General features: G+C 51.6%; 1 protein-coding gene across 1 annotated transcript; it reads right to left on the bottom strand.

Annotated features, from left to right (window-relative positions):
* Nucleotides 1-5,098: 5,098 nt before the first annotated feature.
* LOC128969051 (IgGFc-binding protein-like) lies at nt 5,099-16,374 on the bottom strand. Its single transcript, XM_054383734.1, has 14 exons — nt 16,341-16,374; nt 14,698-15,912; nt 13,935-14,251; nt 12,916-13,246; nt 12,660-12,748; nt 11,999-12,409; nt 9,976-10,540; nt 9,047-9,645; nt 8,157-8,742; nt 7,426-7,625; nt 6,566-6,946; nt 6,116-6,402; nt 5,835-5,867; nt 5,099-5,476 (listed from the first exon to the last, which is right to left on the bottom strand). The coding sequence occupies exons 1-13, from the start codon at nt 16,372-16,374 to the stop codon at nt 5,861-5,863; spliced, it is 5,022 nt and encodes a 1,673-aa protein (XP_054239709.1). The 3' UTR covers nt 5,099-5,476; nt 5,835-5,860.
* Between the last annotated feature and the right edge of the window lie 1,736 nt (nt 16,375-18,110).

Here is an 18,110-nt window from a genome sequence, read left to right as displayed (position 1 = left end):
AGAGTTCCTTACATAGTACCCAGAGGTTTCCCAGTCCTTCCCTCCTCCCACCTGAGGGTCTACCCAATCCCTCAGGGCTCTTCCTCTCCCCCCCCCCCCCCCCCCCCACTGCTAGGCAAGTCTCAGGCTGGCCAGGTCTGAGACTGCCCCCCCCCCCCCTCCCCCATTCTCCTCCTGGCATTAGGCCTAGTCAGGCCTAAGAGGCCTGAGATAGCCCCCCGGCATTACCCGATAAGAGAGGACATCTCCCATGGGAGCAGAGAGGGAAGAAAGAGGAAGAGAATGACTCTGCAGATGGCTTTATAGGGCGCAGGATTTATGGGTAGAAATATGCCATTTCCTGTGTCCACCCCTATTGGGTGAGCACCCAGGACATCAGAGGTGTGTCTCATGCAGCAGTGGCAGGGGGCACCCAGCCTAAACTGCCACACTTGGACAGGGATCTTCCTGAAGTGCAGCTTTCCAACCAACCTCTGCTTCTGCTCTTCCTCCTCCTTCTGACTAGCAGAAGCCTTCCACTGGAAGTGAGCTATCACATCACTGCCATTGTGGATGAGCAGGGTCCTGCGGGTGCACAGCGACAGGTAGGTCTTCTCCATGGTCAAGGAGCTTTAAGGGACCTATAGGAGGGTACAAGTGAGATTATTACACCAAGGCACCTCATGGCCCCATATTCTTATACCATTGTAAACCAAATTCCCTCCTCAAACCATTACTATTTGGTACTTGACTTAAAGCATGCCTTCTGGGCTGCCTGCTTATGGAGGGGAGCAAACAGCAGTTTGCCTTTGAATGGGAGCAGGAGGACAAAGGCAAAAACAGTGAAGCAACAGCTGGTGTGATCTGAAGCCTTTTAGCTTCTATGTTCTAAGGTTTTCTTGCTGAGGACATTCCTGGGCTTTCTGTTTGCCTTAGAGCTGTTCCAGGCATTTCCTGGTGCAAGACAATACCTGCTCCAGCCTAGAAAGCTTTCTGAGGTGGCTTTGCTGAGGTTTCATGGACAAGTAGCAAGTGCTTCCTGCTGTAGGCTAATGTTAGATGAAGCCCTTGAGCTAGGGAAGGTTCTTAAGAACTGCCTGGAGTTGTTTGTGGTTGTGCTTGAACGCATTGGCTAGGTGGGCTCCTGGTGGTCATGGAAAAGGACTTGCACTTTTTCTCACTCAGCTTTTGCATCGGGATTCTCCAAATTACTGAGCAGAAATGGAAATGTCAATGTAGTGATAAGTAGAAAAACTCCACAACCCCAAAGTTGTAAAGCAGGTCTGTATTTATTCAGCACTGAGGCACATGGGCATAATTGCTCAGAGCAGGCACAACTTCAGCACCACTCATTACCCTGAAATGTTCCATATGCATTGAGTTTCACAATACGCCTGTACATAGTCATTTCCTAGCCCCGCCTGGTCTTGCTTCATATTATAATGAGCTTAAAGTCCTTTTGTGCTTGCGCAGGGTTCTCTAGTGGTCATGTGGTGGTCATACAGGATGAAGTAAGTAGTCTTCCTCAGAGATGAACTTTTCACCTTTCTTCCTCGCACATGCTCCCTGGCCTCCTTCGCTGGTTTGGTGGGGGCATCCAATGATCAAGAACTAAGTCATGGCTTTTCTTATCATGATGGCCTTGCATCCCCTCATCTTGTTTTTGTAAGCAGTTTCTCCCTTATCACAATAGCCTTGCATCTTCTCATTCTTCTTTCGCAGGCAGTGAAGCAGTGAGGCCTTACATCTTACATCTTTTCATCCTTTTTTGCAAGCAAATAAGCAGTGAAAGCTTAGATCTTACTCTCTCTCATCCTGCTTTTGCAAGCCATAAATGTTGAGAGATATGCTGACCAGTCAGGGATCAGGAGGGGGATGATCTGCTGCTGGCACGGGAATGGGAGGAGGTGGTAGGAGCAGCCACGGTGGAATTGCTTAATTTTCTTGCAAAAAAAAAAAAAAGGGCTTAGGTATCTGAAAAGAAGGTACAAATGGTAGAAAGGACATATTTTTGGCCAAAAGTTTGTGGCGTATTGATCCAGAAAGAGCCTGAGGAATTTTAGAAATACCAGTACCTAAAACAAAACAAAACCAAAACAAAAAGAAATTGTGAGTGTCTTAGGAATAGTAGAATATTGCAGGACCTGTATTGAAGATTTTTCAGTTCTAGCCAGACCCTTTTATGCCCTTTTGACACAAGATAATTCTAAGATAGAAGAAAAGGATGGGAGATTGCTGTGAGGACCTCCCTTCTTTTGATCCTCCAGTAACTGATGGGCTGATGCTAGCAGTCAGGCTGTTAATTGCCTTCCTGATACTGAAGTATTTTTGTGCATTCATTGTCCATGCTTGGTGCAGAGAGCAACAGGATAGGTAAGACAAATGCTACCTGCATTAAAGGAAGAACTGACATCCTTTGCCTATCTAGTCAAGGGCAAGACTGGCTTCGTCCCTGTATTTGCCACTGAGAAGGACTTCTTGCTCCGCTGTTGGCTGCAACCCAATAGGCGTTGAGTGGTGGCAATATTTGCTATACCAGACCATGACAAAAGATGGTTTGGGCTGGATGCCAGTTACGGCTTTATAAGCCATAACCTTTGTTACAGTCATTAAAGCCACAGTGTTATCAACAGGTCAAAATTGGAAGAAATAGACACTATAGCTTTTTCTATCACACCCACATTAACTCAGGTGCTATTGGAACCCTAAGGAGCATACTGAACTAGGGCAGACCTGTTGGATGGCCCAAGATCTGGGCATAGGAGGCATCAATAGAGGCCAGTTGTGCCCAAAAGGGGGAACCCTGGATCTGCTTCAGTAAGCTAGGACTGTGGGGTCTTAGTGATATCAGAGGGCTTCAGGATCAGGCCAAAGGACAACTAATACAGAATATGACAGAAGCCTTAAAGGCATATGTGTCTAAACTGTCAACTGGAAGTGAGGTGAGCCCACTCTAAAAAGAGCTCAAAGGAAAGTTAGAAAAGGAATTGGGACTCCCTTTTGTAGGCAAAAATTTATTAGTAGATCTAGCAAGAAAAGTGGCAGAGAACTTAAATGTAACTAATTGCTGGGTCTGTGGAAGTCTCCTAATGAGTGAAGAATGGCCATGGAAAGGAACCAGCTTAGATCCTTACCAAATAATTAAATGGAATCATTCAGTTATTTTAGGTAAAAACAAAAGACCTCAGGAAAGGGCATTGACATCAGACACTATAGGAGCAGAATGCCTAGAGCAAAAAGGGAGCTCTTTTAGTAAATGGGAACCCCCTGTAAATAGACATACAATGGCACCTATTCTGCTTGGTGGCCTGAAGACCCTTTATGGTACTGGTCGAGGGAGAATGCTAAAAATTGTATGAACACCACTGAAAGTGACATATTCAACTGTTCAAGGACAAATCCATTTCAGGGAATATCAAGTATCTAAAAATTATGGGAAAATATAGATATTACATCTAAAAATTGGTGGGAAGCTCCAGTGGATTATTTTGGATTTATGGATTTATTCAGAACTACCAGCAAATTGGGGGGGTAGTTGCACCTTAGGGATTATCCAGCTGGCATTTTTCATGTTACCTCTTAAGAAAGACAATGAATTGGGAATCCCCATTTTTGAAGACTTGGAGAGAGAGAAAAGATCTTTCAAAGTTGGAGGTGCTCAAATGTGGGGTGATGACAAGTGGCCACCCCAAATAGAGACCTATGGACCCGCAACCTGGGCTCAGGATGGTAGTTGGGGATATGGAACTCCAATATATGCTGAACAGAATAATTTGACTACAGGCTGTGGTGGAACTCATAAGCAATGAGACTTCCGCAGGCCTGGTATTATTAGCAAAGCACCAAATTCAGATGCGAGGGGCAACGTACCAAAACAGACTCACTCCAGACTATCTACTAGCTGAGGAAGGAGGTGGATGTGGAAAGTTTAATATATCCGATTGGTGCCTAAAGATTGATGACAATGGAGAGGCAGGAATAAATATAGCCACCAACATCAGCTCAGGTACCAGTCCAAACCTAGAAGGGACTGGAATGGGACATGTTTTCTTGGTTGCCTTGTGGGCTGTGGGTCAAACGAGTGTCATTCTCTTCTCTTTGTGCAATAGCAGCTCTAATTTTTACACCAGGTATGATCCCCTGTTTTGTATAGCTTATTCATCACGCAGTTAGGCAGATGCAGGTTATAGCCATTTCAAGTGACCCAGAATAGGCTATAAACAAGAGAAGGGTTATGTATCTGCAAATAAGTCCAAAATCAGAAACTAGCCAAGAGGAAAGAATTAAGTTAATGGTGAATGAATTTTGTAAAGACAATTATTAAAATAAGAAGAGGAGGGATTGATGGGATTAAAAGTAAGCAGTCCCTTCACAAAAGAAGAATTGCCTAAGAGGGAATTGGAATAGCAAAGGATAAGCAGACAGCTCACCTTATCTATGTGTATGTAAATCACAGAGGGCCTCTGCTAAGGGCCTCACCTGGGATCTTGCTGTAAATCAGCAGGAGGCTGAAGATAGCTGACACTGAGCACAGCCTGAACCGCTGAATTTTTAGGCCAGAGTGCAGGCTTAAAAGAGAAGTGAAGAACCTAATTGAAATGCACATAGGATGCATGATGCAGGGGTTTACATTTGAAGGGGTCAGGCAGTAGGCGTTTCGGGAAAGACTGTAAATCCTGAGTGCCTTAGCCAACGGGGAGAGGGAAATTTGTGTCCGGGAATTTAGGATCCAAGGGCAGCTGCTCCTCCAGCAATGAGAGAGACCCCCCAGGGAACTGTCCTGGGGACTCTCCCTTTATTCGAATAAAGTTTTGTGAGACTCCTCTGTTTCCGCTGTGAACAGGAACTTCTAGATCAGAGGAAGTTTTCCTTACACGGCTGTCCCCAGTTTAGCCTTGTTCCCAGTTTGGGCCTGTCCCCGTTCTGGGCCTGTTCCAGTTCAGGACTGTTCCCAGTTGCGACCTGGTCCCAGTTTGGGTCTGTCCTGGTTCTGGGCCTGCCCCAGTTTGGACCTGGTCCTAGTTCAGGCCTGTTCCTAGTTTGGGCCTGTCCCTACTTTGGGCCTGTCCGACCCCAAAATGGACCAAGAAGCTCAAATTCATACCACCAAGATCTTCTTAACTGATTTATTATGGGAGCCACCAGCAGGCAGAGGTTCTTCAGTGGAAGAGGAACCAAGACCATCCAGGTCCACCTTGGAAGAGGAACCCAGAAGCCCAAGGTCTCTCTGCTGGTCTTTGAGATCCTTCAACCATAGATGTCCCTCAAAGCTCAGTGCTGCTGTCCTTCTGGGCTTGCAGAAGGTCAACCAAGGGCCATCCTTTGGATCTTCCAAAAGCAGGAGAAGCTCTGGAAGGTTATTTTTGAGGAGGGCATCAACTGGGGGTGGGGCGCGATTGCAAGGTTGTCTTCTGGCGTGGATCCACCAGGTAGCTTCATCTACTGCAGGGGGTAGATAGGGGCTTCCACCTCTGTCCTCATCAGGTTGGAGGCATGGCTGGAAGAGATGAGATATGGGTGGGTACCAGGGTCCTCCTTGAGGAGGAACCAAGAGCTGCTTTGGAGAGGAACCAAGAACTTTAAGGTCCTCCTTGGAAGAGGAACCAAGAGCTTTGTGGGCCAACTAGGGCAGACTGGGTCTGGACTGGGTGAAATGTTTTCAATTTGACCTGGAATGGTCCAGCCTGACCTAGAATGGTCCAACCTGACCTTGAACGGTTCCAACCTGACTTTGAATGGTTCCAACCTGACCTGGAATGGTCCAACTGGACCTGGAATAATTCCAACCTGACCTGGAATTGTTCCAGCCTGACCAATCACATGAGAGAAGGGACAGCCAAGGAGAAGACACTCACCAGTGGAACGTCCTTGGCATTGGGTGTCAGTCGCTGTGGATGAAACCAAAGAAGATGGAAAAGTTCTTCTTGGAGGCCAAATAGCCACCCCCTGGATGTCCCATGGAGGTTGGTCCCTACCCTCTTGCTCTGCCCATGGTTCCACCAACTCATGCTTCCATCACCTCATGCTTTCACCAACTCATGGTTCCACCAACTCATGCTTCCATCACCTCATGCTTCCACCACCTCATGCTTCCACCAAGTCATGCTTTGAGGGGAGGTCTGTTGAGCTCTCTCACCACCCTGTGAAGTCCTTGGCCTTCCAGGCATCGACCACCTCCCCGATGCTTCTCATGGTCCGACCATCAGGAAGCTTCAGGTCATCGCTTGGGTCACTGTTGAAGTTCCCACATGGAGCACAGAGCTGATTGACCAAGGTGGCCCCAGCGGTCACTGTCACCTCCCCACTTGGGCTGAAGAGGACATCCAGCCCTGATGGGTGGGAGACAGTGATGTTCCCCAGGGCCTCCTTCAAAGAGATGACTTTGGCCACCACGGCTGGAAGTGGGGTGAAGAGACCATTCACCTGCAGGAGGAGAAGAAGCCCCATGATCAGTTGAAGCTCACCAGAGGACTCCAACTTCTCCTTCAGGTGGAACACCTGAGAACATCTAAAGGACAAAGAGACAACTCCCACCCCACTTCCATGTCTTCTCCAAGATGGTTGTCCACTGTCTCCTGCAACTCACCCACACCTCCATGTTGGCATTGACCCTTATGAAGGCTTCCCGGAAGAAGATGAAGGTGGCAGTAACGGCAGGGACTTGGTCCTCTCCACATTCGCTGACATCCACCACCACCTTGAACCAGTTGGGGGACTGCTCATGGCAGAGGGAGGTCATCTTGTAGGTGCCACTGGCCAGAAGCCTTCCACTGGCACCATCGAAGGTGGTCAAGGTGGCCCCAGGAGTGAGGTGGCAGTGACCTTCCTGCTTGGTGCACCTCTGAGCTCCATCCTGCGTGGTACAGACCTGCTCTGGGGGACATTCAGTGTCCTGGCAGAGGAGGCCTTGGGACGGGTGACAGCTGCAGCTGGTGGAGCAGTTGTTGGCCAGGATGGTGTCACCTGCCTGGGAAGGAGAAGATCAGAGGATGGTGAAGCAGCTCCAGAGCTTGAGGTGCTCCACCAGCTTCACTAAATCCAGCTGGAGAGTATCTGGAGATCCATCTTCCTAGAGCTGGAGATGATCCAGAGATGATCTGGAAATCCATCTCCCTAGAGCTGGAGACTATCTTCACATCTCCAGATCATCTCCAGCTCTAGGGAGATGGAGATGATCTGGAAAACCATCTCCAGATGGTTTCATCTCCGTAGTTCTGGAGAAGATCTGGAGGTGGAATTTTCTACCTTCAACCGGAGAGAGAAAGAAGAAGCAGGACAAACCCAAAGATTGACCTCAAGATGGTTGCATCATCTAGGTGGGACAACCCAACCCATCAAGGCCTGAGACCTCCAACCAGTTCCACCATCCAGATGGGACATCCTAACCCCACGCTCCTCCCTCCCCCTGCTCTCCACCCTGAAGCCCAGCTTGATGACTAACCTCACCTTGAAATACCTCCCGTGGTGGACACAGCCACACTTCTCCAGGGACACGCAGACACCGCCGTCAAAGAGAAAGCCATCATCACACTGACAGCCTTCAAAGCAGCTCCAGCCGCAGGGCGCTGGTGCCGTCAGCCCAGCGCAGGTGAAGTCACAGGTCCTGGTGCAGAGCTCATAGTGGCTGTTGGATGGGCAGGAGAGGGCTGGAGAAAGGGTGGACAATGAAGAACTGGGAAGGTACCACCTCCAAAAATCCATAAGTTGATTTTGATGGACCTCGAGAAGCATTCAGAGGTCATTTCATCCAAATTTTGGATGGTCTTGGGCATCTCTGGTGGCTTCCAGAAAATGTCAACCCAACCGAAGCCTGATTTAAGGCCCAAATCAAAAGGTTTCCATATCATGATTGACCTCAAAAGTTAAAGGACACCAATTTGGAGGTCATTTGACCCAAATTCTGGCTGTCTTGGGCATCACTGGTGACTTCAAGAACTTCAGGGGGGGTTTAGGGTGAAGGACATGGTTTTGGAAGACACCAAGAGTAGAAATGACTCCAGGTGGACCTTCTGGAGAGCTTCAAGGGGTTTTTGAGGTGAAGAAAAAGGTTTTGGTGAAAACCAAGGGCAGAACTGACTCCAGGTGGACCTTCTGGAGAATCTCAAGGGTTTTTTAGGGTGAAGGACATGGTTTTGGGGGACACCAAGAGCAGAAGTGCCCCCAGGTGGAGCACTTACGGCAGAAGGTGGCCGTTCTCCACCTGCTGACCTCAGCGCCGGCAGCTTGGCAAGCAGCCATGTAGGCCTGGAGACTGTGGCAGAGGACCTCCCTTGCTCCTTCAGCAGCACAAAGGTCGTGGAGGCAATGATTAAAGTACTCCACAGGGCTCACCCTAGGGTGGCAAGCCCTGAAAGGTCCCTTTGGGTCTCGGATGAGGCCACAGGAATCGGCGGCTCTGTAGGGAGCAGCAGTGGGGGCAGTGACATCACAGAGGGGGCAGAGTTCGGGGGTGCAGCCATCAGTGCAAGCCGCTGCCTCCGCTTCCACCTCCACCTTCCAGGAGGTGACAAAGTCTTGGGTGCTGCTGGCCAAGGTGCCACCAGGCAGCTGGAAGTCATCCCCAGGGTTGCCGTTGTAGTTGCCGCCCAGGCCGCAGACGCGGCCCCGGTAGGCATCAGGGATGGTGAGCAGGAGGTAGGTGGCTGAGTTGTAGAGCAGGCGCAGGCCGGCAGCTGTCTGCAGGACAATGTTGTTGCCTTCCTGGCTGACCTTCAGCTTCCTGTCCTCAGTCACCAGGGGCAGAGTGAAGAGTTCTCTGTCCACCTGCCAAGTCCAGGGTGGGGGAGGTTGACCTCATGGTCTACATCTGGTGGGTCGGGGGAACATCAGCGGGTGTGGGGAGTCAGAAGGAGGAGGAGAAGGAGGTGGGGAGGAGGAGGAGGAGGAGGAAGAGGAGGAGGAGGAGGAGGAAGAGGAGGAGGAGGAGGAGGAGGAGAAGGAGAAGAAGGAGAAGGAGAAGATGAAAGAGAAGATGACAGAGAAGAAGGAGGTGGACCAGGGATGTGGCCATCCGCCTTTCTAGACCATGGATACCTCTCCTTCCTCCTGCGTCCCCTTCCCCACTTACCATCACCTCCCAGCTGCGTCCCCTCTCCATGCTGATGGTGGCCCCGTGGATGCTGACCACCACCCTCTTCATCAGCGCCAGGTTGCCACGGCCACCCACGTCATGCTCCAGCAGCACTGTGAAGTTGGTCAACCTCTGCTGGGGCCTACAGACCTTGGCCAGGACGTAGGTGCAGGAGCCAGGCAGGTGGAAGGCTCTGCCGTCGAAGGTCAGGTAGTGAGGGTCTCCTGACACCACCAGGCGCCCATATCCTGCCGGAAAGCAGCCCAGGACCCCATCTTCTACCCTGCACTCTTCGTGGGCACTGCAGAATACCTCTTCACACTCCACCAACCCTTGGCCTTTGCAGAGGCAGCGCTCCCGGCAGGAAGCTTGGTAGAACTCCTCCCCCTTCTTGTAGTAGCGCCCCCTGTGGTCACAGCCACACCCCCCAGCTGGGACGCACTGGTCACCACTGAGGACAAAGCCCTGGTCACAGAAGCAGCCTTCGGTGCATGGAAGCAAGGAGCAATCCTCAGGGTTGGCCTGGCCACCGCGGCAGGTGGCCGGGCAGCTGGAACCACACAGCTCATAGTGGGAATGGCGGGGACAGGATGGACCTAGAAGAAGAAGAGGAAGATGAAGCAGAAGACAGGAGGAAGAGGAGGAGGAGGAGGAGGAGGAGGAGGAGGAGGAGAAGGAGGAGGAGGAGGAGGAGGAGGAGGAGTTGGAGAATGCCATGGTGGCCATGGCTTGGTGGTGGAAATGGTTTGGTGGTGGCCATGGCTTGGACATGGACTTGGCCCTGCTACCTCAACAGTTTGCCTTGCTGATCTCCAAGACCTTCTCCACCCCACTCCAGACCTCCACGGCTCTGATCCCAACCTTTCTTTGTGCCACCCAACCTGGTGCTGCTGCCTCTGGTGGTGGCCACCTTCTCCCCAACTCACCACAGAAGGTGGAGGTCCTCCAGGGCTCCACGGCCACCCCCTGGCTCTGGCAGGCAGTGACATAGGCGGCAATGGCTTTGCAAAGGGTGTCCCGGTGGCCTTTGTAGTGACAGGCATCAAAGGCACAATCTTCAAGGTAGGACCTTGGGTTGACCACCTGGTGGCAAGCCTTGAAAGGTCCTTCAGGCCTGGAGATGACCCCACAGTACTTCTCCCCACGGTAGATCTTCTTCTGCTCTTCGCTGCAGCTTGGACAATCCCCAACACAACCTGCAGAGCAACCAGGAACTTCTCCAACCTTCCAGCTGGTGGCAAATTGGACCTCATTGGTGGCCATTTGACCCTGCTGGGTGGTGAAGTCATCTTCTGGGTTGCCGTTGGCGTTGCCACAGAGGCCGCACACAGCACCGGCATAAGCTGTGGGGAGGATGACCCTGGCATAGCTGTACCAGTCAAAGCTGACCCTCAGCCCGAAGGAAGTCCTGATGAAGCCATGGACGCCACTGTGGTAGACCTCAAAGTGGTCCTTCTGGCCAAAAGGGAGCTCCACAAAGGCACCATTGACCTAGGAGAAGAGGAGAAGGCCAAAGGTGGGACCAGACCATGGGAAGGTCTTGAAAGGTAGAGGTGGGACCAAGTCATGGGAAGGTCTTGAAGGTTAGAGGTAGGAGCAGACCATGGGAAAGTCTTGAAGGGCAGAGGTGGGACCAGATCATGGCAAGGTGATGAGGTTGGGCTGAGCCTGGAGAGGAGCAACCTGAAAAGGACTTTCTCAATGCTCTGCAACACCTCAAGGTCCAAGAGGAGAGGGCCAGACCCTTCTCAGTGGTGGCTAGGGACAGAACAAGGGGCAATGGGCACAGCCTGGAAGTTCAGGAGGGTCCATCAGGAGAAACATCTGGACCTGAAGGACACCAGGACCTTAGACCAGGCTGCCCAGAGAGGTTGAGGAGTCTCCTCTTGGAGAGATTCCAATCCCACTTTGATGTCATCTTGGGCAACCTACTCTAAGAAGTGCCCCTGGTAGAGACTTGTGGTTGGCCTGGAAGGTCTCCAGATGTTCCTCCCCACCCCAACCAGGTTGGAATTCTGGGAATTTCGTCCTTTTTTGGCCACCTTCAAGTCTCAGGAGAATTTTTGGGTCTCACAAACAATGTTCTGAAGAAGGGAAGACCTTTTGATCCAACCTTGGTTGCTCAAGAGCTGGATCTCCTCCAGAAGAACTTGGCTCACCAAGACAACAACATCCAAGTGTGGGATTGGAATTTTGGCTCCACTTGGGACAGGACTTGGACCTCTGCCCACAGTTCCTGAGTCATTTTCTTGAGGAGAACACAAAATCCAGATGGAAGCAGAAGCCCAAACCCAACAAGCAGACAAAAAAGGCCACCAGAAGTGGTCAAGTTGGGACCTGGGTGGGGTTTGGGTGGTGGCTTTTGGATCTTCCACTTGAGGAGGGAAAGTTGGAAGACCTAGAGGTGTTGAGGATGGAGGGAAGCAGACTGAAAAGGACCTTCTCAACACTCTACAACATCTCAAGGTCCAAGAGGATGGGGCCAGGGACAGGACAAGGGGCAATGGGCACAGCCCAGAAGCTGAGGAGGGTCCATCAGGAGAAACATCTGGACCTGGACCAGGCTGCCCAGAGAGGTTGTGGAGTCTTCTTCTTTGGCACCTCAAGAGGTTCTATCAGGGGAAACTTCTGGACTTGGAGGAGCCCAGAGAGGTTGTGGAGTCTCCTCTGGAGAGATTCCAACCCCACATTGATGTCATCTTGGGCAGAGAGGCTCAAGACCACCAGAATTTGGGTCAAACCACCTCCAAACTGGTGTCCTTCAACTTTTGAGGTCCATCATGATATGGAAGCCCTTCAATTTGGATCTAAATCAGGCTTCAGTTGGGTTGACATCTTCTGGAAGCCACCAGAGATGCCCAAGACCATCAAATGATCTTGAAGGTCATCTCCAACCATGCTCCCATGCTTCTGGGTCCTTGGTGGGAACCTACTTTGACAGTCACCTACCTTGACCTTCTTGGGGTGCTCCTGGCTCATGGTGACGACGTCACCATAGACCTCCAAGGTGACCCTTTTGGTGAAGGACACAGCTTTGCTCCCGCGGTTGTTGTTCTCCACCGTGACCACGAAGGGGACCAGCCCGGGATCCTCCTTGCAGAGCGCAGCGAGCTGGTAGACACAGGTCCCTTGGAAGTCAAACCTGAGACCGTCAAAGGTGGTGTAGTGAGGGTCTCCTGTCCCCACACAGGTCAGGAACTTGGTGGCCTGGCAGCTGGGGACACCCTCAGCCACCACACACTTCTCATGGGCTCTGCACCCAACCTCCCTGCAGGTGGCCTTCCCACCAGCCTCACATCTGCAGCGGCGCCGGCAGCTCCCATCAGCCCAGAACTCCTCCTGGACCTTGTAGGAGCGACCCTGGTGGGAACAGGAGCAGGTCTCAAGGGGGACACAGGTGGCCTCCCAAAGGATGAAACCTGGGTCGCATTGGCAGCTTGGCCTGCAGGGCTGCTCACAGGAGCTGGGAGCCTCGGGGTGGGTGCAGGTCGCCGGGCAGGATGTCCCACAGGGCTCAAAGTGGCTGTTCTGAGGGCATCTGGGAGCTGTGGAGATGAGGTTGGGGGAGAAAGTTTCAAAAGGTCAATGCATGGAGACACTGAGCTCCTACATTGCCTTGGTTGATATCACCAGGGGTTCGAGAACCTTGTGGGGGTCCTGAAGAAAAGCCCTCCATTGAAGTCTTGGTCTCATGGACCTCTAAGGTCCAAGAAGGTGCATTTTGGCTGTTTGGAGATCTTGGTTGACACCTACAGGCCTCCTGTGGTGGCTATCAACTCCCAAATACCCTTGACCAGACCTTCATGAGGTCCTCTTCTTCCTCCCCTCCCCCCAGAATGCTTGAGGACGTCCTTATTGGAGCTTACCACATCCTCCTGTGTCCTGCAGCACCTCCTGGTCTCCACAATGGACCTGGCAGGAGGCATCTCGCCAGCTTTCAACCCACTCCTCCAGGCTGGGAGCTGGAGTCCCACCAGGAAGCTTCATCTCATCTTCCAGGTCCTCGTTGAAGTTGCCACAAAGGCCACAGGTGGCCCCAAAGTAGCTGCTGGGCAGGGCCAAGGCTATGGCCCAGGCTTCGTCATAGGTCACCTGGAGCCCAAACTGGGTCTGGAGGATGACATGACCTTGGCTGCGGAAGATCTGGACCTTCTCAGCTCCCAAGGTGGTTGGGAGGGTGGTGGCTTGGTTGTTGACCTTGAGGAGAAGAGGAGGAGGAGGAGAAGGAGAAGACTTCATAGAGTCATCAGATCATGCAGTGCGTTGGAGGTTGGAAGAGACCTTTCAAGGTCAGGGACATCATCAACTAGAGAAAGTTGCCCCAAGCTCCACCCAACCTGACCTTCAGTTCTTCCCATCCTGCTTTGAGGTTGGAAAGGACCAACCAAGGCCACCCTGAGGACATCAGTAGCAACTTGGTTGCTCCAAGCTCCACACAACCTGCCCTGGCCTGGTCCCTCTGGTTGCCTGTGCTTTTTCCTTCTCCTGCTCTTCCTCAACCACCTCAACATCCTCCTCCTTCTCAGGGTGTTGCCTCCTGCTGCTATCTTCTCCACCTTCTGCTTCACCTTCACCTCCACTTCCAGCTCCATGTCCATCTCCACCTCCACCCCATGCCCGTGTTCACTTCTGATTTCACCTTCATCTCCATCTCTATCTCCACCTTCACCTCCACCTCACCTCCACTTCTATATCCATGTCTACCTCCATCTTCACCTCCTTCTTCTCTTTCTTCTCTTTCTCTTTCTTCTCCTCCTCCTCCTTCTTCTCTCCCTCTTCTTCTCCACCTCCCTCTCCTTCTCCACCTCCATCCTCCAGCTGAGCCTCCACCCTCCAGCTGGGCCTCCACCCAACTTAGTCCAGAGTGAGACCACTCCAAGCCTACCTTGATGTCACCTCCTTCTCCTTTGTGGATGGAGATGTTGTAGCCATAGACATAGACATTGGTCAACCACTCCTTGAGATCACCTTCAGTCCTCTTCTCCTCCACACTGAAGGACTCCAGGGTGGGATCCTTGCCGCAATACTTGGCCAGAGTGTAGGTGCAACCGCCCTGGGTGTGCAGGGTCAGTCCATCGAAGGTGTGGTACTGGAGGGGTGGTGACCCCATGCAGGTGCCCATGTAGTCATGGGCACAAAGAGCTTCACCCTTCTCCACCGTGCAGGTCTCCTTGGGCCGGCAGCTCACCAGGAGGCAAGGATCTGGAAGAAGCCACGCAGGATTACTTCTGGCAGTGACCCTTGGTGGCCTTGGGGACAACCTTGGTGGTAATATCACCATGAGTGAACAGCTGGAGGTGGAGATAGAGGTGGAGGTAGAGGTGGGGATGGGGATGGAGATGAGATGAGATGGAGATGGAGAAGGAGAAGGAGGAGGAGAAGGAGAAGGAGAAGGAGAAGGAGAAGGAGAAGGAGGAGAAGGAGAAGGAGAAGGAGAAGGAGAAGGAGAAGGAGAAGGAGAAGGAGAAGGAGAAGGAGAAGGAGAAGGAGAAGGAGAAGGAGAAGGAGAAGGAGAAGGAGAAGGAGAAGGAGAAGGAGAAGGAGAAGGAGAAGGAGAAGGAGAAGGAGAAGGAGAAGGAGAAGGAGAAGGAGAAGGAGAAGAAGGAGACAGATGGAGATGAAGGTGAAGGCAAGCACAGAGCACTCACCGCTGTTGCAGACGGCCACCAAGCCATAGGCCTTCTGTTCCCGGACCCCAATGCTGAGGAGACCAAAGCGGGAGGTCTCATGCTCCATGGTGTGGACACCAAACTGTCTACCCAAGCTCAGCCCTGCCCAGGCATAGTCGGTGCCAGGGACAGGCTTCCAGGAGAGGTTCCTCAAGGGGCTTTGGTTGAGCTTGAGCCCAGCTGTGGCCAAGGTCTGGGCCACCAGCAGGGCGTAGTTGTCATAACCATCCAAGGTGAAGAGTTTGTAGGAGCTGCAGTAGCTGGAGACATCTGGGATGGTCATAAAGAAGGGGTCGTAGGAGATGTCACCTTTGAGGCCTCCATCTGAGAAGAAGATGACCTGGACACCAACACTGGCCTTGAGGGTCAAGGTGTTGGCAGCTTGGAGGCCATAGAAGGTGGTCCTGCCGGCGCGGAGGTCTCGGAGCGTTTTGGTGGCCCCATGATGAGCCTCCACCTTTGTCTTCTGTGAGGTGGAGACATAGACGATGTCTGACTGGGTCTCAAAGGGCAAGGGAGGCACGATGAAGGTAGTCCCCCAGCTAGACACCGGCTGGAGCTGCTCCACCAGGTGGTCACAAGTGGAGAACCTGGCCAGGCAGGTGTGACCACTGAAGACAGCGACCGGCCTGTCCGAGGTCACCTTGGTCCCAGACAGATCTGCTGGGCTTTGGAACTGGGCAGCTTGGAAGGGCTCCAGCTGGAGAGAGATCACTGACCCCCGAGGGTAGGACCTGCCCTGGAAGGTCACTGGAGCTTTGAGCTGCACCTCCACCTTGGTGGTTTCATCCCAGGCAGCCACCGCAAACTGGCTGTAGCGGTCAGTCCCCACGCTGGGGGTCACCACCTGGTACTCAGTGCCCCAGGCATGGACTGGGGCCACCAGGGCAGAGTCAACAGAGTTTGGCTTCTCGTTGACCATCACCAAGGAGATGGCGCTGGAGGCCTTCACCGCCACGGCGTTGTCAAAGGTCCTGCTCCCGACCATCTCAGCCTGGGGTGGGATCTTCACCAGGACAGTCTGGCCGGCAGTCACCTGCAGAGTCATCCTCAGCCCAGGTTTCCTCATGGAAATGGTGACCGAGGTGGAGGGGGAGGAACCCGTGAGGAGTAGCCGGAGGTCGCTCTGCAGGTTCTGCTGCACGTCGTTCTGCATGAAGGCCACCAGGAAGTTGTCCCCGAGGTGAGATGGTGCTGCCGTGGTCGCGTGGAGGAGGAGGAGGGGGAGGAGAGCTGGAGGATGTCAAGGATGAAGAAGATGAGGAGAAGGAGGAGGAAAAGAAGGAGGAGGAGGAGAAGGAAGAAGTGGAGGAAGAAGATGAGGAGGAAGAAGTGGAGGAGGAAGAGGGGGGAAGAGGAGGAGGAGAATGAGGGGCAGGAAGAGGAAGAGGGGGGGAGAATGAGGAGGAGAAGGAGGAGGAAGAGGAGGTAGAAGGAGAGAAGGAGGAGGAAGAGATGGATGAAGAAGAGGAAGAAAAGGAAGAGGAGGGAGAGGAATAAGAGGAGGATGAAGAAGAGGAAGAGAAGAGGAGGGAGGGGAGGGAGGGGAGACAGGAGAGGGAAAGGAGGAAGAGGAGGGAGAGGAAGGAGAGGAGGAAGGCTGGAGTGTGTGTCGCACTCACCCTGCGCCCAGATGCTGTTGCTGCTGCCCTCCATGGCTGCAGGGGGTCAGAAATTGATCCATTTCTCAAGTTTTCAGCCCAAATTCTCCTTTCATTTCCCTCTGGCCCCAAATTTGGAGGCTTTTGGGTTTCCACAGCACCCAAAAGTCAACATTTTTTCTCTCAGGCTCTTTTCCCCCTCCTCCTTTTATCCCCCCTTTTCACCCCTTTCCCCTCCCTTTTTCCTCTCCCTTTTCCCCCTTCTCTCTCTTCCTCCCCCCTTTTCCCTTTCTACCCTCTATTTTCCCTCCCTTCCCCTTTTTCCCATTCCCCCCTTTTTAATTCCCCTTCTCCCCCTTTTCTCCCTTCCCCCTCCCATTTCCTTCCTCCCCTTTTCCTATTTTTCCTTTCCCTCCATTTCCCAGTCCCTTTTGCCAATTTTTCCCTTTCCTCCTCCCCTTTCCCTCCTTTCCCCCTCCCCTTTTCCCCCTTTTTCCCATATTCTCCCCCTTTTCCATTTTCTTTTTTCTTCCTTTTTTCTCTCTTTTCCCTCTTTTCCCCCCAAAATCTCTCCCAAACCAACCCACATCCACCAGAACAACCCCAGGAGCTGTTGGGGATTGAGGGGGGAGAAATTTGTTGCCATTTCATATTTTCCCCTTCCCCCCCAAAAAAAAAAATATTTCTTTTCCACTCACCTCCTGCTTTTTCTCACCGATCCCAAAAGCCTTCTTTTTACCCTCAAAATTCCCCTTCCCCCCCCCCAAGCTCCTGCTCCTCCTTTTATTATTCAGGGAAACAAAAAAAAAAAGGGAAAAACTAGAAGATGAATAATCCCATCCCTCCCCCCCCAGGGAAAACCCCACCCCCAAATGACATCATTTTTGGGACAAAAAAAAGGGAAAATTGGAAAAAATAGCAATTTTTAGAGGGGGGGAGGAAAAATGGGCCCCAAAAAGGCAGAATTAGGCAATTGGGATTTGCTTGTTTTGTTGAAAAGGTTGAAATTGACCCAAAGGTGGTGGGCGGGGCAGGAAAAAGGGGGGAGGAGGAGGGAACTAGTGGGGGGAAATGGGGGGGAAAAGGAGAAAAGGAAAAAAGATGGATGGGGGGATGGCACACACCCAAAAATCACCTTTTTCAGTGATGTTTCACCAAAAAATGACATTTTTTGAGGGAGGTTTACCCAAAAATCACCTTCTGGGGACTGGTTTTACCCCAAAACCACCTTTTTGGGAAGTTTTCAACCCAAAATATTCTTTTTTGGGGGAGGATTTTACCCAAAATTTCTTTTTTTTTTTTTTTTTTTTTTTTTGCAGTTGGTTTACCCAAAATTTGCTTTTTTGTGGGGAGGGTTTCATCCCCCAATTTTTTTTTTTTTGAGAGGAGTTTACCCAGAAATTACTTTTTTGAAGGGGGTTAGCCAAAAATCAGTATTCTGGGGGGAGGTTTAAGTAAAAAAATGACAAATTTGGGAAAAAAAGGGGGGGAAGCAATTAATGGATAAAAAGGGTCCAAAATTGGGAAATATTGGCACAAATGAGGCTAAAAATTGATAAACAACAAAGGGGAATTTATGGACACAGAGGGGGAAGAAAAAGGAAACTTAGGGATTCAGAGGGGAAAAATAAGGAATTTATGGACACAAAGGGAAGAAAATTGTAAATTTATGGACCCAAATTAGAAAGATTGGGGATTTAGGGAACTAGAGGTCAAAATCAGGAATTTATGCATAGAAATGGGGATAAAAATGGGAATTTATGGACACAGAGGGGAAAAAGAAAGGGAATT

Source organism: Indicator indicator, chromosome 9 (assembly GCF_027791375.1).
Source record: "Indicator indicator isolate 239-I01 chromosome 9, UM_Iind_1.1, whole genome shotgun sequence".
Taxonomy (NCBI): Eukaryota; Metazoa; Chordata; class Aves; order Piciformes; family Indicatoridae; genus Indicator; species Indicator indicator.
Note: the sequence above shows the minus strand (reverse complement) of the source record. Positions and strands in the feature narration are given on the sequence as shown.

What these genes read in the sequence shown, in the direction of transcription:
- LOC128969051 (XM_054383734.1), bottom strand. Translation starts at nt 16,374, where the DNA reads ATGGAGGGCAGCAGCAACAGCATCTGGGCGCAGG. An exon ending in GGTGGCCGTCTGCAACAGCG is followed by an intron (nt 14,252 to 14,697) that starts GTGAGTGCTCTG and finishes GGCTTCTTCCAG; the next exon opens with ATCCTTGCCTCCTGGTGAGC. An exon ending in GCAGGACACAGGAGGATGTG is followed by an intron (nt 12,749 to 12,915) that starts GTAAGCTCCAAT and finishes CTTGGACCTTAG; the next exon opens with AGGTCCATGAGACCAAGACT.